The 22,898-nt window shown below is 42.6% G+C and overlaps 1 protein-coding gene across 15 annotated transcripts in view; it reads left to right on the forward strand.

The window, feature by feature from the left end:
* Positions 1-22,898, forward strand: part of TOX2 (TOX high mobility group box family member 2) — a 322,550-nt gene that overhangs the window by 137,160 nt on the left and 162,492 nt on the right. For all 15 annotated transcript variants that reach the window (XM_084853820.1, XM_084853828.1, XM_084853822.1 and 12 more), the window contains exon 3: positions 16,293-16,538. In XM_084853820.1, the coding sequence (XP_084709946.1) occupies positions 16,293-16,538 (246 nt within the window). The remainder of the gene's footprint in view (positions 1-16,292; positions 16,539-22,898) is intronic.

A 22,898-nucleotide genomic window follows, 5' to 3' on the forward strand; every position in this document is an offset into this window, starting at 1 on the left:
CCATGGTGGTAACCGTAACCATTTCCTGAACTGGAGATTTTTCCTGAACAGGAGCCCTTTGGGACTTGTGTGGGCTTTCTGGATGCATTTTTTATGAATGCAATTAAAGTACCATGAAATTGCAAACCCAATTGTGTTTGCTTTGTTGGCTACTCATTTCTGCATCCAAACCCACCATAGAACAATGAAAGGAAAGAACTGACAACCTCCACATACAGTTGGTATGTGTTATAATAAACCAGCTCATCTTCTCCACTGCACTTTATACTTTATGTATTGCCTGTAAATAATACTCTCTAAAAGACATTAAATCTTAGATCCAGCCTAATTGTAACTATAGTTTGGTTTTTCATTTTGGTTTATGTACAGTGTGTGACTTTTGCAGAGACATTTTTATTCTAGGAAAATGACAAGCCAACAAGAAGCTATAATTGCCCTGATTTTTAGAAGTGGTGCAATACTACAGATCTGATGTACTGCAAGACATGAATCAGAAAAATTCTATTAAAAAATCTCTTGAATGGCTGACACGGGAGTATTATCCGCAATGATTAATTTGACTCGGTCATTATGAACACAGACAAGTCTGACAAAATTGCATTTCATTCCCCACTGAATTCATAAAATCGCTGTACACATAATAAGAAGTTATAGTCCTATGCTATCCACTATATTTGACAGGATTTCAGCTCTGGAAAAGGGGTGTGTGGGGGGGAGAGATTGGGGAGAGGGAATTGCGAAGCTGTTTAAAAGCCTACAGTATATTTTGCTGTAGATGGCATATCACAAATATGCACTTGAAGTTTCTTGTTAAAGTTGCAATGAAAGTAACTTTGGAAGGACCTGGAAGTGACTGCTGTGCTGCTGCCAGGGAGGAAGGCAGGTTTCCCTATTTAAGCAGAGCTGAGGAGCCAGTTTGGAGAGGGGAGCATGAGGCCACATCATGCCAGGGTGAGAAAAACTGCACCTGTCCAAATGCCCTCTTCTGTTCTTGTGTAAAAGCTTACCAGAGCCCTGTTGGCCTTTGCAGCTAGTGAGAACAACTCAACCCCCAGCTGTATGCTCTTACTGGAAAAACAATACTATGCTGCTGTTCCTATCCTGGTTCACTGGCATCTTCACATCAGCAGATGACCCCATTACCCCTGTCCTTGCCACAGAATCCATGGGGGAAACCTAGAAAAGGAATACCACTGAGTAAGTATAATTGTGGTGTGCAGCTTTTTGAGCTCCCTGTCGGTGTCACTTAGACCCATCAAAGCACATTGACCCCTTGGAGGAAACTAGGGGACCTGGCAAGTTAGAGATGACATCTCACTGCAGTGGAATTGTATTTTAGAACAGTGATTCCAAATAATAGAGGTTCAGGAGTGGGATGTACAAGCTAGGTGGACGTTTGGCAGGAGAGTGGCAGTGGGTCCTTAGTTGTAGACCAGGAACCCAAAGAGAGCAAGTGGGCATGGCTATGTGGCCATGGGTCAGTAAAATGGTTGGGGACTGATATTTTTGAAAGTGTAGCAATAGTGTTGTGTGGGCAGTGATTCTGTTGAAAGGCAGGAAGGGATCATGCAAACACCCATCCTGTCCCATTTTGCATTGACAGATGAATTTATATTGCTCAGCTTGTTTTCCTTGCAGTTCACCAGAAACAATTTCTCTGCTGCTTTCTCTCTTAAACTTCTGTTTGCCTCTGAATGTTATTTGACAGGGCAAATATTTACCTCCAATAATGATGAAAATCTCCATCTTGCTAACTGTGAATAACATTCTTTGAATCAATGTTTGTCTGAAGCTTCCAGGATCCTAGCAGATAATCACAGAGAACATGACTTGACAGAGAATTGGGGTCACTTGATATTTGTTAGGTTTCTAAGGAGAGCGTTTCCCCCGAATTCTTGCTCGGCCAAGTAATGTTCTTTGTGATTATCAGTTGCACACAATGTCTGTCTTGATGGAGTTGCTCATCTATAGAAGTGAAAGCACTTTTCATTTACAACCCATTTTACATGTGTGGAGTACTGAGGCACAAGAAAGGAGTTTATTTTCAAAGATGTTGAGCAGGAGATGCAATGAATAGATCTATGCAACATTACATTTGTATGGCATCTAGAGTGTTCAGATGCAGAAAAAGGCAGCGGCCTTGTATCTTTAACCATTGCAGAGAAGAGGGAATTTTGACAGGGTCAGTAGCTGTCTTCTTTTCTCTATATGACAGTCTGCTACAATTCTCTTTTCTGCACAGCATATAAACTTTGCACTTGGCCACCTTGATGCATCTGAAAGCTGTAATAAAGAGTTAATGTTTAAATGTATGCATGTACAGTTGGTAGCAGACTATTATGAGAAAGTTATGTGGGTTTGTTTGTTTGTTTGTTTGTAGCATTGTCATCTGGGTCGCCAGCTTTTTTTCTAGCAGGTTCCTATGCCATTAAAAGCTGCATAACAAGCAAACATTCAGCAGGCAAAGTTTCCCCCATCACCCAGGATTATTTATTTATTTATTTATTTATTCTCCAAGGTCTTTGGAAGATTTTTAAATACTTGTTTAGATTTAAAAAAAAAAAAACTTTTAAAGCTACTATGGGTGTTTTTAACTGCTATGTTTTAGGATTTTTTTTTAACCAGCTCTTTCTTTCTGTTGTTTCAGTGATTTTATGAGGTTGGTTATTACAGTATTCTTTTTTGTTTTACTGATTATTGTAACCTGCCCTGGGAGCACTTGTTGCTAAAGGTGGAGTTTATAAATTTGACAATACACAAATATCATACCCACACACACACACACACACACGGAGGGAGGGAGGGAGTCCCAGGGCATCTCTACACCAGCCTAAAATCCTGCATTTAAAACGGGGCTTTCTAAATCACAGCTGACTCCCTTTACACGCACTTCCTTTCCCCCCTCCCCTTCCCCCCTCCTTCTCCCCATATCTGAGTCTTCCATTATCTTTCATTGATCTTGCTCCTCTTCTTGCTGCTTTTCCTCTTTTCATGGAGGAAACTGATTGTTCAGGCAGGCATTTGGGGTGGGTTAGGGTATTTTTTAAAATATGATGTTTTAAAGTAGAATTTTATTGTTTTAAAATTGTATTGCTGTACATCGCCCAGAGTGGCCAGGTGACTGGCCAGATGGGTGATTAAGAAATTGAATAAAATAAACAAACAAACAAACAAACTGAAGCGGAACACAGCGGGGTAATTTGATAGCTCATTATCTGCGATCGATTTAAAAACGGAACAAAGGACATTTAGAGCAGGAGACACCCTGGAGGGTCACGGCAGGGTCATGATGCCCACAAACCCCACAAACTTCCGTGAAGGAGCAATCTCAATCGCAGGATAAAGGCTCCATGTGAAGGAGCTCCCAGTATGGGAAAGAAATGCTCTGCCATTTGTAGGACTCCTCAGGCGGCCACTAAGGGCCAAAATAGACATTACTTTAAATGTATGTCTAGCAGCTACATCTTTGTTTCCATTTTTATTCTAGAGTAGGTGCAGCCCCCCCCATCCAGACTGGACCCTAATGTGGGGGTTAGGGGTTTTTAACATCTGGATTGGGGGCCCTGTGCCAACTCTAGAGTAAAAATGAAAAGAAGACATAGCTGCTTGAAGAACGTTTAATGTGTGTTTTGGTCTGGGGGGAAGGGGGACTTGCAACACCCATTAGACCAGTTTGTTTCAACCTGGTACCCTCTAGATGTATTCACTACAACTCCCAGCATCCCACAGCCAGCAGGATGGCAGCAGGTTGGGGGAGGCTGTGTTTGAGCAAATAGAACTCACTCCTCTCACTGGTCCCTTTCACACGAAAGGAGTTTGCAGTATTAAAGTGTCAGTGGGGCTGTAGGATTGGCCTCACCCCTGAGGTCACCGCACTCTGTGATGAAGGGATGTCTGCAAGGGGAAATCAGTCTTCCACAGGAGCTGGAACCCTGCATGATTGGGAGTCCAGATCTCATCAATGCCTACATGCATATATGGACTAGCATGAACTGGAAGAAATCCCTTTATTACTAGGACTTGTCTTAAGTAGCAAAGCAATCTAGACTTCCCCCATGTTGTTTCCATAGCCTAATTGCTCTAAAGCTTAACTGCTAAAGCTGTTTTAAAATGTGTTATTTTCCTAGAAATGTCATCCCCAAAACTGTTTCTCCAGACTTGGTAAAAACTCAGTTGTTGGTGTTTTAACCTTGGTCTGAACTGCCTTGATTTTCACTCCACATTGAATTACCTTCCCACTCTACCCAGTACAAAGAGTTGCATGGTTAGTAAGGAAGTCAATAGAGACTGCACAGTTTCAAAGAATAAAAGGCTGTTTTTAGTGGAGGCATCCAGGAAAAATAAAGATGTTCACTTGGTGGCAGCAGTGAGGACCACAGGAGGGGAAGGGAAAATAGGGGCCTAAGGACACCATCCTATGCATGTTTAGACAAAGAAAAGTCCTACAACTTCCAGTGTTCCCCAGCCATCACAGGGAGTTGTAGGACGTTTTTCTGTCTAAACATGCATAAGATTGCTCCCTAAGTTAGTTGGATTGCTCGCTTTTGCGCCTTCTCACTGTGCAGGCTACAGCCCATGCTGTGATGCCCCCCCCCCTTCAGCAACAAGTGCTCCCAGGGCAGGTTACAATAAAAAGTACAATTCCAGAATCCATCTCCATGTAACACCTTTATTAGGCCAACTGAAAGATCACCAAAAATGTGCAAGCTTTCAAGATCTCCAGATCTCTTCATCAGACAAGATGTTACAAAAAGCAGGTTGTGGGGGTTGGGGAAGGGGGGGGAACCTAATTTGATGCTGAATTCATGGTGCCTGTACAATCACAGTCTCGAGATGGAATGAGGGAGGGAGGAAGGGTCTGCAGACATTCAAATAAGGCTGTAGCAGGTGATGTGATGGTTTCAGTTTTCACCTGGAGTTGCTACTGGGAGGAAGAAAGGCAAATGTTTGATCCTCCATTTTTGAAAATATAAAATCTAGCTGTTTACTCAGAAATGTCTCCATCTTGGGCAAAGTTCATTGGCTCCCTTGACAGTGGCAACAGTAAATAAAATAACAACAATAAAAAGTAAAATGCAGTAAAACAAAAAGGTATGTTTGCATAGGCTTTCTCCCTGCAGGCATCCATACTCAATATGTGGACGTCGGTGCTTCTGATTAGGAAGCAGCGCAAACTTGGGGGTGAGGACAAGTGGGCCCATTGCTGTTTCAACTGTGTGGACCCCATTCACATGCTTAACCCATAGATGGGACTAAAATGGCTCCAGGGTTTACTTTATTCTGTTTTCAAGGTGTCAAAAATGGATATGTGGACTTAAAAGATTTAGCTGGTTTATTAAGAAAACACTAGTGTCTTTTCCATCCTAGCAGCAATCCAGCTGGGAGATTCCTTATCCTCTATAGATTTATTAAACAACTACCTCCTCAGTCCAACTGGCGTGAGCTATACAGTGTTCCTGCAGTTTTATTACCACAAACTATAAGAGCTTTGCATTTACCATATGAAGCTCTGCTTGCCATCTGTTACCAAGGGATTCACAAGAGTATTCACGCTGTGGCAAATATCCTGGTTTGATCCATCTTTGCAGAAAGCCAAGAGGGAAGTCAGAGCAACCATTGAGTTACTGAAGGACTACAGCTTCCTAATCAACTACACTTTCAACGGGACCGGATGTTTCTGATGACAAAATGACAAGAGAAAGGCTGAGGTTGTGCAGGGGTCTTGCAGAACAAATCTCTTCCTTTGCACACTTGAGCATCTTGTTAGGATGTTTGTGCTCTGGGTGACATTTCATATACAGCACCTGCAAAGCCTACAACTAACTTTCCAACTACAAATATTGACTTAGGCACAGGTGCACATCCCCACATCCAGGAAGACAAGGAAAGACATGCACTGCCAACTGAAACCATACAGGCTATCCGAGGGCATGTCTTTGAGAACCATACAAAATTCTTACCACACTTCTTTGGCTCCAGGATGAGCAAGCATGAACCTCAGCTCGGTCGCATTGGCTCTTGTAGCCTTCAAGGACAGAATACAAGACTGCACTGCTGACTGAATGTTACATCTTCAGGGGCCCAGGAGATCATAGGAAAGCTTGGAAATCCAGTAACAGAGCTCTTTGCAAGCCAAGTGGAGAACGTCAGATGGAGCCATTCACTTGTCACTATCTACCACCAACCAGCCCAGCCTTCTCCAACCTGGCACCCCGCAGAAGTCTTGGGGATTACAACCCCATGGATCTGTATTTTCCATCTGGAGGGCACCAGGTTGGAGAAGGCTGACGTAGCCAATGGTGCTTCTCAATTGATGTGGGGCTTTCCTCCGATTGATTCTGCTGGTTTTGCATTTGCTGCGCCTGGTTCGAGGATCAAGGAGCTAGAGATAATCCTGGAAGCCACTTGTGACCAAAAAAACTCAGCTATTTGGAGTAGGCCAGTATGTTTATGCTGCAGTCTTAGTAGCTGCTGAGAAGAGTCAGCTTCCTTTCTCAAGGTCCGGTAGCAGATCTACAGTCATACCTGTTACAGTAAGAACATAAGAGCCCTGCTGGATCAGACCAAGGGTCCATCTAGTCCAGCATTCTGTTCACACAGTGGCCAACCAGCTGTTGACTAGGAACCCTCAAGTTCTATCTAACCCCCTTCTACAGCCATCCCAGTTGGTGGCCATCACTACATCCTGTGGTAGTGAATTCCATAGTTTAACTAGATGCTGTGTGAAGAAGTCCTTCCTTTTATCTGTCCTGAATCTCCCACCTATCAGCTTCATGGGATGACCCCAGGTTCTAGTGTTTTGGGAGAGGGGAAAAAAGTCTCCCTATCCACATGTCCACACTATGCATAATTTTGTAGACCTCTATCATGTCTCCCCTTACCCTCCTTTTTTCCAAGCTAAACAAGCCCAGATGTGTTAACCTTGTCTCATAGGGGAGAGAATGAATTCAATCATTTGTCTCCCATTACCTCCTTTTCTCCATTTTCCATCTCCTCAGTCTGCATCTGTTGCCCCTGTGAAACATCTAAAGAGTATAGCCCAGAATGAGCTTGGGGATTGCCATCAGGCCTGCATGCAATTCTTGGGATTTGTCTATATAATGTCCTTAGCCTAGAGGCTAAGCAACGGCTCAGAGCAGGTTCTAACTCTTCTTTATGCTGGAAGAAGACCATTAAGTCCTATAATAGAATGCAGAAAGGCTTCTGAAGCTGATCTAACAGGAGGGATTTTAACCAAATAAGACCCATTTGGAGAAGATACATAAAACCCATCTTTTCTGGAACTTTTAATGAGGCTTTGCTGCTGCTGAGGTTTGGTGCTGCTGCTGATAGAAACTGCTGAATTACTGTTTGGTTAATACGTATCTTATTGTATTTTTATGTTTTATGGTTTTAATTATTGTTGCAAGCTGCCTTGAGACTTGGAGAAGCAATATAAAATTTTTGTATTTGTTTAAGAATTTATATGCCACCTTTCAAAACAATTTTTTTCAAGGCGGCTTAGAGTTAATATAAAACATTTAAAGTCAATATATTAAAAACACTTAACTAAAAGCAGCAGCATAAAATGATTTTAGTCAGACCAATTAAAAACATATTACCGTTAAAAGTAGAGAGAAGGCATTAAGAATCCAACTCATCATTTCAATAACAAGTGGATTGAAATAAGAAGCTCTTTAAGCCTGCTTAAAAGCAAACAGGGTGGGAGTTCCATAGATATGGGGTCACTATTAAAAAGGCCCTGTCACTATTAAAAAGGCCCTGTCTCTTATACTTGCTAACCTACCTGATTTTAATAGCAAGCCTACAAGCAGGACCTCTGAGGCTGATCTTAATATGAGCCATGCAGGTTCGTATAGGCAAGGGTCTTTCATGTTTTACACAGATAAGTAAACAAAACTCTTTTTGTTTGGGTTCCCCACTCCTGTCCCTCATGCATGGTAACCCCCCTTCCCTGCATACATACATATGAATTTGTTCAATTGTCATTTCTTTTATTTCCTGGTGATGCTCAGAGGAGTACCACTGAATGCCACAGAGAAGTATTCCACTGAAACAAAAATCTGGCATCGCTGTGAAAGTTACTGGAACGAATAACTGACAATCTTGCATGTGTGTCTGCATGGAGGAAGTGTCTCCACATGTATAAAAACCACAGTACAAATCCATTGTAAGAAAAGTGTATGAGTTGTCAAAATCTGTATCTCATTGTTTTTGTTTTGTCTTTTGTCTTTAATGGGGTTGGGGAAGAAGAGAGTCTTCCTTAGTAGCATAATTCCCCGCTCCCCATTATTTTTTACTTTATGCACCCTCTTTGGGGGCCACCCAAAAAACTATTTCTTTAGAATAATTCTGGAATAGCCATAAGTCCATTCTGGGGAGTGGAAGGGGAGATGATTCCAATGTAACTCCTTCTTGCCTAACTTGTGAAGTGGCATTGTGCAAGACTCTGATAAGGCCAGAACAGAGAGGCAATTGTTTCATTCCAGCCAACTGGAAGTGACAGAGTTCTGTTCCTTTGTCAACTATATACTTATGCAGGGCTAGACATTTATGCTGAAAATGCTCAATGCTGCTTGGAAGTTGTTCATTGCTAGCTTCAAATGTTTTGACTAAAAAAATCAGTGGCTTATATATGTGAAACTATAACTCTTTTTGGAACCCAATTAAGTTTGCTTGCATTTCCAATTTAAGTGATTCAGCTGTGCTGTGTAAATTACATGATTTAGTATCTATGGAACACTTGAATGATGCCCTGAACAGTGGACACAAAGACGGAAGTAAAACTTAAAGGTAATTCTGACACCTTGGTATATCAGTACTATTCAAAAACCATTTGGCTTCCTTACTCTTTCGCTTACCTCCTTTTCTCCATTTTCCATTTCCTCAGTCTGCATCTATTGCCCCTGTGAAAATATCTAAGGAGTATAGTCCAGAATAAGTTTAGGGATTGCTATCAGGCCTGCATGCAGTTATTGGGATTTGTCTATATAATATCCCCACACTTTGTCCCAGTAGTAGAAATTACTCTGAAGTACTTCCATGCCTTTTGCTGAGTGGGAAATCTTGCCAGTGGGAAAACCTTGGCCTTGGGATTTAACAGAGCTTCTTTCACTCTGTTCTGCTGCCTTTCGACTATGCATCATGAGTGTGATTGATCCTTCATTCCTCCCTTGTAACTTGCAAATAAACTAATCTATAAGTCATAGCATCATTTGACAGTTCTACTTGCATTATTAATTCCTTATTCTCCTCCTCCTATTTCTCTTCCTCCTTTTTCTTCTATCTTGGCTGCTACAAGCTCCTTCTTTCAATACTTCTCATGAGTTCTACCCGGTTCAGATCATTGCAGCTCACCTTTGCAGTAGGATATCCCATTTTGTTTTTTGTTTTAAGCTACACTGGCAACTCTGCATTTTTGCGATCCAGTTCTGTCTTATGTTTATTTTCCCACTGTCTTTCTTTAGCAGACATCTGGGATTGCATTGTGTATCCCTGCATCTCATTGGTTCTTCCTGCCAACAAGAGCAGCTAAACAAACCAAGGAACCTGTGCCCATGATTTATTTAACATTACATTTGAACTTGGATCTTTAGCTTGTTGCTCTCCTAACAAGCCAGAATAATAAACCAGTGTTTGTTCTTGGCCTATGACTTCAGCTTGTTAGGAGAGCAACAAGCAAGAGCTCCTAGTTTGGCCTTAACTATAAACAAACCACGGACAAAGGCTCCCAGGTTTGTTTAGCTCCTCCTTCTGGCAAGAGGAGCCAAATGGGAGTGACTGAGCAACGCACATCACCAACATGCTTGTTCATGGTAAGCTAGAATTCTCAGCAATTCTGACTTAGGGGTTCATCACACGGAGCTTTTATCCTGCTATTGAGATGGCTCTGTCATGGAAGTTTGTGGGCTCTTCGGGTGTCTCCTGCAATTTCCCCCAGCCTCTCCTGTGTTTTCCCTAAAAAACACACAATAAATGTGGTATTTTTTCCAGCCCACAGAACAGGAGCAGCATGATCTCTCCGTGTAGTTCTCCAATAGTGGGAGAAACCGCCCTGTCTGCCTGCTGTGGGCGTTTGTTTTCAGTTGCTGGTGGCATGCATGGTCAGGATGAGGAAGGCATTGAGGATGGGAGCGGGGTGTGCAGGAGCAGATTTGACAGGCGTAAGGGTAAGAATCGCCTGTTGACTGCAACTCCTGCTTCCACTCAAGGCTTGCTGAGGAAGGACGTTCCTCGATTCCCAGGTATCTGCCATGTAAATGCTTGAGCACATTTCTCAGTTGGAGAGAGAAGAGGGCAAAATGCCTCCCTGCAATGAAGGGTGACACATCTGATCCCCCATCCCACCAAACTCAGAAGCAACATCCTCTGTTGATTCAGAGCACCCCATTAAGTTCAGTGCGGCTTACTCCCAAGTAAGTGTGCTGAGGGTTGCAGACTTACAGGGTGATCTTATGTCTACTCAGAAGTAAGTGTCATTGCATTCAATGGGGTTTACTCCCACGTAAGTGTGCCAGGGTTGCAGACTTATGGCACAATCTTACATTTTATGTCTACTCAGAAGTAAGTCAGAGGCTTCCTGGGGGCTGTGAGAAAAGAGTACAGTGGAAGTTAAGCTATGGAAACAAGAACCCCCCCACCCCCCACTCCTCTCCTTTGCACACATGCCAGGGAGGGAGGGAGGCACTCCCTCAGCTCAAATCAAGTGTCTGCCGTGTAAAGGAGCCCTTCCTAATCCAGCAAAGAAACCGAAAGCAGGAAGCTCCAGAAAGGATGTGGATTTTTGCGGGGATTTTGCTTAATGTAGAAACACCCTTACTGTGAGATGCAAACGGGCTCAGTATGCACTGCTGTGTACAGCATATCTCCTAGTGTCATACAAATATGATGGCAGGAAATAGAATGGGAACAACAAAGCAAGTTGGCAGACATGTGATGTGTTTCATTATTTCTATGTGACAGTTTTTGAAGAGCTGACTGTAATATTACACATTTGTGGATACCAATTTCAGAATAAATGCTAGGCATCTACCAGTCGCAGCTTGGTATGGAAATGGAAAGCATGGTAGTTTGGTTCATGAAAATGATAGTCAATTAAGTAGAATTACATGCCAAGAAATAAGTAAAACTCCCATGGCCCTCTGGCACACAATATACTTTGTGATGTGGCTTTTGGTGGAGAACAAGAATCAAATCCCTGTTACAGTTTCATTGAACAGTGTTTATGGTGCTGTGCAAATAAAAGATACTGAACAGATAGAGATATGCTGTACCTCACCTATAGGTTTACTCTTGTGGGGAGGGCAAGGAAATCAGAGTTGTCCTCTACCTTATCAGAAATGGATTTCTCCACCCCACCCAGTAATTGATTTGTGAAGAAACATATTTATAATGGGTACAAAATTAATTTCACACAAAAGTGGCTATTGCCTGCATCATTGTTCTTATGCTTTATGAAATATTGACTGAAGCAGTGGGATCTAGTGCTCTGTAGAAAAGTTGTCATAAAATACCAAATCAAACCTTCTGATGGGTGAAGATAAACTGAAGATTCAGCTTTCATTGCTCATTCTCATCATCAATTTAAGAGCAGCCATCAAAAGGAAAGGGAAGGATCAGGGTTACAAGGGATGCTGGAGCAAATAGCTTTGGGGGAAAATAGATGGTCAATCTATTGATTTCATTTGACTTATGTAGCTAAAATCATGCTCTTGGAGCAGTATCCAACAGTGTCATTTCACAAACTCAAATAGCGCTAGCAGAGCTCTGTTGAATCTGTTGTGTGAGTGCTTGTGCATTATCCTTGCGCAAGTGCTTGCACAACTGTGCTTGCACAAGTGGAACTTTAGTTGGAATCTCCTCTTGGATGTAGTGTGGAGTCCTGCCTGTGCAGTGCCATTTGTGCAAGTGAAATGACACATTTGGATACTGCTCTTTGTTTCCATTGTCGCCCTTATAGCAGTACCAAGCATTTGCTCTCGACTGGATCTAGCTATCTAGCTGACCTAGAGCCTTCTTACTGTACATGTGTTATGATCCAAGTATGCAACAATTTCTCCATTGCCTTCAGTGACCTGGTTTGTACGTAACAGCTAACTATGGGTTGTTTAAAATATAGTTGTGGTGCATGGCAGTGAGCGAGCGCGCTGCCTGTCATGTGCTCGTTGCTTCTCCTTTCCTGAACAACCCAGAAATGCCCTGTTCCTGGGTTGTTGTGACATCCAAACCTGGCACTCTGGATTGTTTTAACCTAGCAACAAACCATGAGTTAAAAGTCTGGGTTGTCTAACCCTAAACAACCCATAATGTCAGGTTTGGAGTTATGACAACAACCCAGGAATGGGGTGTTCTTGGGTTGTTTAGGAAAACCCAGTTCTTTCAGTCTCTCCTCATAGGGCTTTGTTTCCATTCCCCAGATCATCTTCGTTGCCCTCCTCTGAACCCTCTCCAGTTTGTCTTCATCCTTCTTAAAGTGTGGTGCCCGGAATTGGACACGGTATTCCAGATGAGGCCTAACCAGTGCTGAGTAGATGGGAACTAGTACTTCACGTGATTTGGAAGCTATATTTCTATTAATGCAGCCCAAAAGAGCATTTGCCTTTTTTGCAGCCACATCACATTGTTGGCTCATATTCAGCTTGTGATCTACAACAATTCCAAGATCCTTCTCGCTTGTAGTATTGTTGAGCCAAGTACTGCCCATCTTGTAACTATGCATTTGGTTTCTTTTTCCTAGGTGCAGAACTTGGCATTTATCCCTATTAAATTTCATTCTGTTGTTTTCTGTCCAGCGCTCCAGTCTATCAAGCTCATTTTGAATTCTGTTTCTGTCTTCCAGGGTAGTCACTATCCTGCCCAATTTTGTGTCATCTGCAAATATGATCAGCATTCCCTGCACCTCCTCCTCCAAGTCATCAATAAAAATGTTGAAGAGCACTGGGCCCAGGACTGAGCCCTGCGGTACCCCACTCGTTACCTCTCCCCAGTTTGAGAAAGTGCCATTGACAAGCACTCTTTGAGGCCGATTCTGTAGCCAACTGTGGATCCACCTGATTGTTTCATCTAGCCCACTTTGAGCTAGTTTGCTAATCAGGATATTGTGGGACACTTTGTCAAAAGCTTTGCTGAAGTTGAGGTATATTATGTCCACAGCATTCCCACAGTCCACAAGGGAGGTTACCTGATCAAAAAATAAGATCAGATTCGTCTGGCAGGATTTGTTCTTGACAAATCCATGTTGACTTCGAGTAATCACTGCATTGTTTTCAAGGTGCTTACTGACTGATTGCTTGATAATCTGCTCCAGAATTTTCCCAGGGACTGATGTCAGACTGACTGGTCTGTAGTTCCCAGGTTCCTCCTTTTTATCCTTTTTGAAGATAGGGACAACATTAGCTCTCCTCCAGTCATCTGGCACTTCCCCCATCCTCCATGATTTCTCAAAGAGAATAGACAGTGGTTCTGAGAGTTCTTCTGCCAGTTCCTTTATTCCTCTAGGATGCAGTTCATCTGGCCCTGGAGATTTGAACTCATTCAAAGTAATTAGGTGTTCCTTGACCATATGCCTATCGATCTCAAGCTGCAATCCTGCCCCTTCAGCCTGTACTTCATCTTTGCCAGGGGGGTCATAGACCCTCTTTCAGGGGGAAACTGAGCCAAAGTCAGAATTGAACACTTCTGCCTTTTACTTGTCATCTGTTATCATTTTGCCATGCTTATTTAATAGTTGAACCACCATTTCTTTCCTCTGTCTTTTACTATGCACGTAGCCGAAGAAAGCCTTTTTGTTGCTTTTAACACCCTTGCTAATCTCAGCTCATTCTCAGCTTTAGCCTTCCTGATGCCATCCCTGCAATTCTGTGCTACTTGCCTCTACGCTTCCTTTGTAGCTTGTCCTTCCTTCCACTTCCTATCTGTGTCCTTTTTTGTTTTCAGGTCATCTCGAAGCTTGTCTTCTGCCTTTTTTTTCTTGTTGGAATTGTTTGTAATTAAGCCTTTAGAATTTCCTTTTTCAAAAACTCCCACCCATCCTGGACTCTCGTTAGAGTTGCTTGCCATGGGGCCTAAAATTTGCTTTCCTAAAATCCCGGATATGCGTTTGGCTATACTCAGCTTTTGCTTCCTTTAGAACCAAGAACTCAAGTATAACATGGTCACTTCCCCCCAGAGTTCTCGTAACTGCCAATCCTCTAGTTCCTTCCTCTACTTTCTGTAGGAGGAAATTATCAGCAACACAAGTCAGGAATCTGTTGGAGGGGCCATGTTTTGCAGAATTTGTCTCCCAACAAATATTGGGGAAGATAATCTGTTTAAAAACATATAGAGACCATGAATACAACTTACCAAAATTGTCTTAGCACTGTCTTGCTACTGTCTTGACTGGATATTGTCTACTCTTGATTTTGATGTTTATAACTTTGAAAACTTTAGGACAGATAAAAGGAAGTACTTTTTCACACAGCGCATTAACTATGGAATTCGCTACCACAGGAAGTAGTGATAGCCACCAGTTTAGATGGCTTTAAAAGGGGGTTAGAAAAATTCCTGAAGGAAAAGGCTATCAGTGGCTACTAGTCTTGATGGCTATGTGCTACCTCCACTACCAGAGGCAGTGAGCCTATGTACACCAGGTGCTGGGGAACATGGGTGGGAGGGCATTGTTGCACTCATGCCCTGCATGTGGGTTCCTGGTCGACAGATGGTTGGCCACTGTGTGAACAGAATGCTGGACTGGATGGACCCTTGGTGTGATCTAGCATGGCTCTTCTTACGTTCTTATGATCCTAATTTTGACAGTGGCATAAAGCTTCAACAATTTTTTCCCCTGAACTGAACAGATACAGAGGAAAATGTGCAAAGGACACAAGAGGGGTGATAGGTTTCTTAGGACGCAGTTATGCGTGTTTAGAGAGAAAAACCTCCTGTAGCTTCCAGCATTCCCCAGCCAGCCATTCTGGCTGGGGAATGCTGGGAGCTGTAGGAGTTACTTCTGTCTAAACATACATAGGATTGTGCCCTTATACTTTAAAACTGGGTGGTGGGGGTGTTAAGAACCTTTTGGTGAGCCACTCTGAAGTTTTACCGGAAGGGTATGTTTGTGAAGAATGCTTTAGGTCACTTCAAGTAGGAGTTTTATAGCTAGCTAAAAGGTATTTTGCCATTTCCCCCCAGCCCTCTTTTTCAAACTCAGAATTTCTCATGGGGTGCTCTGTCCTACTCTTCAGAATACAGTGGATACTATGTAGCATTTTGGCACATGCCTTTTATTTCTAGTCTTGCGTTCGATACTAAATCACAATTCATCTTTGAAACACGGTGTCCTGGACAAGTCGGTGTTCTGTACACGAAATCTCAGAAGAACTTTTGTTACAGGTTCAACAAGGTTAAGTATTTCAAGAAGCTTTGTCTTTATCAAAGAACTGATTGCATTTTGTTCCCACATTGCAACTAAGGCTTCCTTCAATATTCATTCCTGAAACCAAAGTACATTTATAGAGAGAAGTCAATTTCACTAGTGCAGTACCTGATCATTTTCAAGTGTATACATAATATTTCCCAAAACCTTCTTGTGTCATCCAGCTTCCTATGAATTAATATGTTTCTAATGTTTTTCCCTCTCCTGTAAGGAAAACATTATCTTTGTCTAGTCCAAGGATGCAGAACCTCTTTCAGCCCAATGGCCAAATTTCATTTTGGAGACGCTCTCGGGGGCCGCATTCTAGTGGTGAATGGGACCACAGGCAAAGAGGGATGACCAAAATACCAAAAACACCAGCATATTTTAGCTTAAAGCGCTTACTACCATTAACTAAGCCATAGGAGATGCATTTCAACCTTCTAGAATGGGAAAAACTGCACAAAAACTGGGAAATCACTAAACAGTAGGTGGTTTAGGGAAAGGGTAAGGGGGTATGGCCTTCTGGGAAACCCTGGAGAGCCAGATTGAGACATCAGAGCATTGGATTTGCCCCCTGGGCCTGGGGTCTTCACCCCTGGTATAGACATACTTCTTCTTTCTGGCTGCAATTTTGTGTGAGTAAACCCCATTTAATGAGGCTGCATTCTATGCCCACTTAGTGGCAGTCATTGGCTTAAAAATAACTACAGTTTTATATTCTTGGGGATGCCATTAATAGAAAGAGTTCCATTCTAATTGTGTCTGTTCTTAAACAGCTTTTCCAGAAGAAAGTAATGACTGGAAGATTGCATATCTGGGATTAGCCTTTTTTTGGACAAAAATACTGTGAGACCTATTTTGTAAAAATAACTTTTTTTTTTCATTTTTGTTTTAGACATACAATGGTCAGAATGAAAATAATGAAGACTATGAAATTCCTCCTATTACTCCTCCTAACCTTCCAGACCCTTCCCTCCTTCACTTGGTGGATCACGAAACTGGATATCATTCACTGTGCCACAGTCTCCCTCCAAATAGCCTGATACCAGCATATTCCTACCAGAATATGGACCTTCCAGCCATCATGGTGTCTAATATGTTAAGCCAAGATGGACATCTCCTCTCTAGTCAGCTGCCTACTGTGAGTAACCTTTCCCTTTCTACTTGTGCTTCTGTTTATACTTCATGTTGTGTACCATCAGCATTCTGTTTAGTGTGCAGAGGTCCTGTTAGTTTGGTTCCAGGTTATGAAATACAAGTTAGCTAAGGTGATGCCTTACAAGGTTAACTTCTGCTTCTAAATTGACAGCTTTTGTATTCAGAATGCTCTTGACTGCAGAATGGAAATTCTTAGTTCAGTGCAGAGCCCTGTAGCATATGTTAAGAACCACCATTATATAACTGAGCCTTTCCATTCTGCTGGCTCAAAGACTTTTGTGAATCTGAAATCTTGCATATTCTTTTGCTGACAAAAGTTGGCCCAAGAAATACACAATTTTGTCCCATTTTCTATCACTCATTTTCATTATGAACAGTTTAGATTTAGAAACATATTCATACGAAAGCATGCCTTAGGGTGAATTGAGTTACCACCAATAGATTTTTGACTTGAGGGAACCTGATCTCAAGACTAGAAGTTGTACAGGTGACTTCTTTGTATGGTCACACTGACAATACTTTTCCATGCAATTTTGGATTTGAAATTCTCTGTCATTTTTTTAAAAGCCCTTGCTGATAACCAAGATGTATTCATGTGGTAGTTTTATGTTTCACTCTTTGTGTATATAATGCCATACATATTGATTTGGGCCTTTTGGGACTTGCATGAACGTGCTTTATTCTTCTTGCCTGCTTTGGCTTGATTGGCAGAAGAGATCTTCCACAGCCTCCTGCTCATTGCTTTGTTGATATATTTTGTGGCAAATACAAATACCATCATGTCCATCCAAGTTTATGATAAGGGAAGTGAACATTTCCATATGTTAAAGTATGTTGTCAGTATTGGGCCATCTAGCTCTATGTCTGCAAAAATCCATACAGCTTACATTTTATTTTTTAGTTTTTGATAAGAGTCTTTTCTTGATTTCCTTTTCCTTCTGCTTACCCTTGTGCACAAGGATATGGCAGAGAGAACCATCCAGGGCGGGAAAGCTAATGGGCTCATTCAGTCATCTTCAATAGCAATGCCTAACTGACTGAAGCAAGACTAGGATTTCCCCTGGCCATGTGCACTTTTTGTACCTCACCCCATTTCTTGAGAAGTTTTAGGTATTGTTTGGTCCCCCTCCAACTGCATAGAAACTGGGAAAAGGACGAAAGGGAAGAAAATAGAAAGAAAAGGAGCAAACAGGGACTAAAAGCTGTTCTACACGAGGCTTTTATTGTGCACTCATACTTGCTCAGTCATGGTTGTTTGTGGGTCCATTACACGACGTCGACATCCTCCAGGGCCTCTCCCATGCTTTGTAACCATTATCGCAGTTTTTTTTCCCAACGAGGGAAGACTGGTATTATTTAGAAATGAGGAAATGAGGGTCTTGTGTAATTGCACAAGACTCTCATTCTGCTATACCACAGTGCCATCTAGTGGCTGTATAATAAAACATATAGAGCATCTCTGTTGTTGTTCAGTCATTCAGTCGTGTCCGACTTTTCGTGACCCCATGGACCATAGCACGCCAGGCCTTCCTGTCCTGCGCTCTCTCCCGGAGCGTGCTCAAGTCCATATGCATCAGTGATGCTATCTAGCCATCTCATCCTCTGTCATCCCCTTCTCCTTTTGCCTTCAATCTTTCCCAGCATCAGGGTCTTTTCCAGTGACTTTTCTTTTCGCATTAGGTGGCCAAAATAGTTGAGCTTCAGCTTCAGTAACTGTCCTTCCAATGAGCAGTCAGGGTTGATTTCCTTTAGGATGGACTGATTTGACCTCCTTGCAGTCCAGGGGACTCGTAAGAGTCTTCTCCAGCACCACAGTTCGAAGGCATCGATTCTTCAGCGCTCAGCCTTCCTTAGAGTCCAGCTGTCACAGCCATACGTTGCTACTGGGAAAACCATAGCTTTGATTAGACGGACCTTTGTCGGCAAGGTGATGTCTCTGCTTCTTACTATGCTGTCTAGGTTGGCCATAGCTTTCCTCCCAAGGAGCAAGCGTCTTTTAATTTCATGGCTACAGTCACCGTCTGTGGTGATCTTGGAGCCCAAGAAAGTAAAATCTGTCACTGCTTCCATTTCTTCCCCTTCTATATGCCAGGAAGTGATGGGGCCAGATGCCATGATCTTAGGTTTTTTTATGTTGAGTTTCAAACGAGCTTTTGCACTCTCCTCTTTCACCCTCAACAAGAGGCTCTTTAGATCCTCTTCGCTTTCTGCCATTAGGGTGGTATCATCTGCGTACCTGAGGTTGTTGATAATTCTCCCGGCAATCTTAATTCCGACCTGTGATTCATCCAACCCAGCGTTTCTCATGATGTACTCTGCATATAAATTAAATAAGCAGGGCGACAATATACAGCCTTGTCGTACTCCTTTCCCAATTTTGAACCAATCGGATGTTCCATGTCCGGTTCTTACTGTTGGTTCTTGACACTCGTACAGGTTTCTCAGGAGACAGGTAAGGTGGTCTGGTACTCCCATCTCTTTAAGAATTTGCCACAGTTTGTTGTGATCCACAGCATCAAAGGCTTTAGCTTAGTCAATGAAGCAGAAATAGACATTTAAAGTGGGGCTTTCTGTTTCCGTTTTAAATGCAGAATCACAATGGACTCCCCTTACATGTGCTTCCTCCCCCCTCCCATATCCTAGTCTTCCCTTATCTTTCATTGATCTCGCTCCTCTTCTTGCAGCTTTTCCTTTTTGAAGGAGGGAACTCAAGCAGAACACACTTGGGGTAGTTGGATAGCTCATTATCTCCAATCTACTTAAAAATGGGATAAAGGTCATGTAGTGCAGGAGACGCCCTGGAGGTTCATGACATCATCTAAAGGGCCTGCAAACTTCCATGAGTGAGCAATCTCAATAACAGGATAAAAGCTCCCTGTGAAAGAGGGCATAGAGAGGCAGAGAAAGAAAAACTGCTGAAAAACAGCACGTGTAAAGGAGCTGATCTTAATCCCTCAAAGAACTCAGAAGCAGAAGCCTTGGTAAAGGTGTGGGATAAAATCCTCATGTAGAAATGACCTTAAAAACTGCTGAGGGGGTGCTCATTCCCAGCCCCTCTCTTCAAGGCATCAGCTTCCATCAAGTCCATTCTAAAGAGAAAAGCAGGATATAAATGTAGTAAATAATATTTTGGAGAAGAAGAAAACAGCCCCTCAATCTGCTAGTCTATTGTACGCTCATAATAATTTAACCTACTACCTTTTGATTATTGTGAGATGTTAAGAAGGTCCATGTTACCCTTTTGCATAAAATAGCAGCACAGGAATAATTCATTAAACATTTAAAAGGTAGATCTGGGAGAGAATGTCTGAAGTGGTTGTCCAGAGCAAAGCTGAGTTCATCACGGGAGGGGGAAAAAATTGTTATATTAACTTCAATCATAGTTTTATGAGCACTGTGGAAATTACTGTGCAGTCTTATCAGATAACTGTGCATGATTTCCTTCCATCTTTGGCTTGTGAGAATGTTAACTTCCTTGGATGCATCATTTTATTTATTTAAAACATTTATATCCTGCCTTTCCACAGCTATTGGCCTCCAAGGCCACCTACAACAGATAATTAAAAATGCTATCCATTATAACAAAATCAATAAAAATACAGAAACAGGGGGCCAATAAAAGAGCAGATTAATCATGAATAAAATTAAATGCTGCCAGTCCATTGGGCCAATAAAGAAAAGGGTTTAGTTGCTACTTAAAAGACATATTTTTTAGGGCTGTGCACCGCTTCAGCCTGAGGCCTGAATCCCGAATCGAAGTGGGCCACTTCGGGTCACTTTGTGCCCCTCACAAGGCAAAGCGGAGGGGACACAAAGTGACCTGAAGCAGTTCGGGGGGCTCACCGAAGCACTTGGTGAGCTTTGGAGCTTCAGCCCCTGGCCCAGCCCCTGGCCCAGCCCCCCCCCCCCCGGTGCCTTCAGGTCCTTACCTGAGCCGCCTTCTCTGCTGCTGCCGCCTTCTCCTTGTTGCCACCACGCCGCCACCTTCTCCACCTTCTCTGCTGCCTCAGCCATCGCTTTTGCTGCTGCCGCTGCCGCCGCTGCTGTCTCCACCACTGCCCAACACCGCCACTACCACCATCTCCTGAGGCCTGGACACACGGCGACTCATCTTCTTCCAGGGAGTTGCCATTTTTAAAATGGCAACCTCCTGGAAGTTCTAGGAAGTTGCCATTTTAAAAATGGCGACTCCTTGCAAGAAGAGTCGCTGCACATCCAAGCCTCAGGAGCTGGCAGCAGCGAAGGCGGCAGCAGAGGTGAAAGTGGGAGTGACGCGATGCCACTGCCTGCCGCCGCCTGCTCCTGAGGCCTGGATGCGTGGCGACTCTTCTTCCAGGGAGTTGCCATTTTTAAAACGGCAACTTCCTGGAACTTCCAGGAGGTTACCATTTAAAAAATGGTGCCTCCCTGAAAGAATACGAGTCGCCACGTGTCCAGGCCTCAGGAGATGGCGAAGGCAGTGGCAAAGATGGCAGCAGGGTGGCAGAGAAGGTGCCAATCCAAACCCCGCTTCGGGTTTGGGTCTGAGGTGGGTAGGGCCCCCCGAATCTGCCCAAGCTGGATTGGGCCCACCTCGGATCAAGGGGTCCCTTCACAGCCCTAATATTAACACGTGATGATCAGTATAATATGGTGGCTACAATGTTGAGCTTGGATGTGGGAATCCCAAGTTCAGAGTCCTAATAAACTATGAAATTTTGTTGGCCTTGAGTAAATAACTTATCTCTCAGCCTAACCTACTTCACAGGGCTTTTGAGATAGCTTGACAAACCAAACTGTGCTTTACAAAGCCAAACCAGCGATTACTGAATCACAACCACATGGCAAAACCATGTTTTGTACATGCCCTCCTATCCAAGATCTGAAACTGTGTTATGAAGCTGGTGCGCAAAGTACAGTTTGGGCAAACTGCAGTTTGGCATTACATATAAACAGACCAGACATCATTTGGGATGCCGCTTTTCCCTTTGAAGCTGTTGTTTGGGATAGCATTAGGGTATTCTCAAGGAGTGGGAAGAAGAGGGAAGTCACATTATCTAAGGTTTGCCTGCACACCTGGAACATAAATCATGGTTTGGAGTTTCAGCTGTACCTTGTGCTAATCATGGTTTGGCATTACATCTGAACTATCCCTTTGTGAGAATAACATTGCTTTTTAGAGGAAGGGTTGGGATACAGATAGATATAACCATTTTTGCCCAGTTAATATAGCAGCAATTATACAAACCTTCCAGCTAAAAAGTAACACAGTTTTTTGGTTGTGTGTATGTCAGGATCTAGAAAACAAGTAAAATTCATAGGAGACAGTAGTTCAGGAACTGGGGAAAGCTCAGTTCAGTTCCACCCTCCACCCCACCCTCACAACCATCTCCTAAATTTGAGGTGGACCTGTTTATTTCTTTGTGATTAAAATGAGCATGGCTATCTCAAAACCAACAGGCGCCTTTGTATGAAATCAAACATTACTTTAGGGCTTCTCTTCAGCTGAGTTGATTAAAACATTCATTTCTGAGACAAAAGAGTCAATTTCATATGAAAGATATTTCCCCCCTCAGTTTAATTTAAAGCGCAGCCCCAGTGCCTGACCCCTATTTTCATAACATGATAATTTTATCCTGCGTTGATTGTCTCATTTTTGAGAGGAGATATTGCACTTATAAATCAGTTTCTAAAATACCCAAAGAAACAAGAATAGTGGGATTTATTAAGCAGCTTCCACACATCTGAAATAATTTATTTTGGAGTAGTCCTTGGGAAATGTTCTCTTCCTTACTTTATGGTTCTCTTTTACAAATGCAGCATCATGACAATAAATCAGGACTGAGCTGCAAGAAGATAAGAAGAGGGCTTAGTGTGCTGTAAGCGTAGAATAGGCATATTAAGATTTGTTTCCCCCTTGTAATGAAAATGAAAAACAAAACAAAACAAAAATCTGGAAAAGTTAGAGTTTCCCAGGTGGTTGTGAATGGAGAAGGGTTCATTTTCAATGGAGGCCTCTGGAAGCATGATATATCCCTAAAGCTCTGAGCAGCAAAGAGGCCGTTGAGGAAGAAAATTGTCTTTCTGCTTTAAGCCCAAAATGTAAACTTTTCTACATTTCTGTCAGACATCTTTTCCAAAATCATCAAAATTTCCATCTCTGGTTAAAATGATATTTAGCCGCTTTCCTGTCATAGCAAATGGGCCATTATTTTCTGTTGACATGCACTCCCAATATTTCCGCTATATATTCATGGCTGGGTAGCATCTAGCCCGGTTACATGCAATGCAGTTTTTAAGTGGCATTAATAGAAGCTATGCATGCACAAGAGGGAGAACTAAATCCTACAAACAGAACAGATTT

Source organism: Heloderma suspectum, chromosome 4 (genome assembly GCF_057233095.1).
Source record: "Heloderma suspectum isolate Gila_16-S chromosome 4, 16-S_ref, whole genome shotgun sequence".
Lineage (NCBI taxonomy): Eukaryota > Metazoa > Chordata > Lepidosauria > Squamata > Helodermatidae > Heloderma > Heloderma suspectum.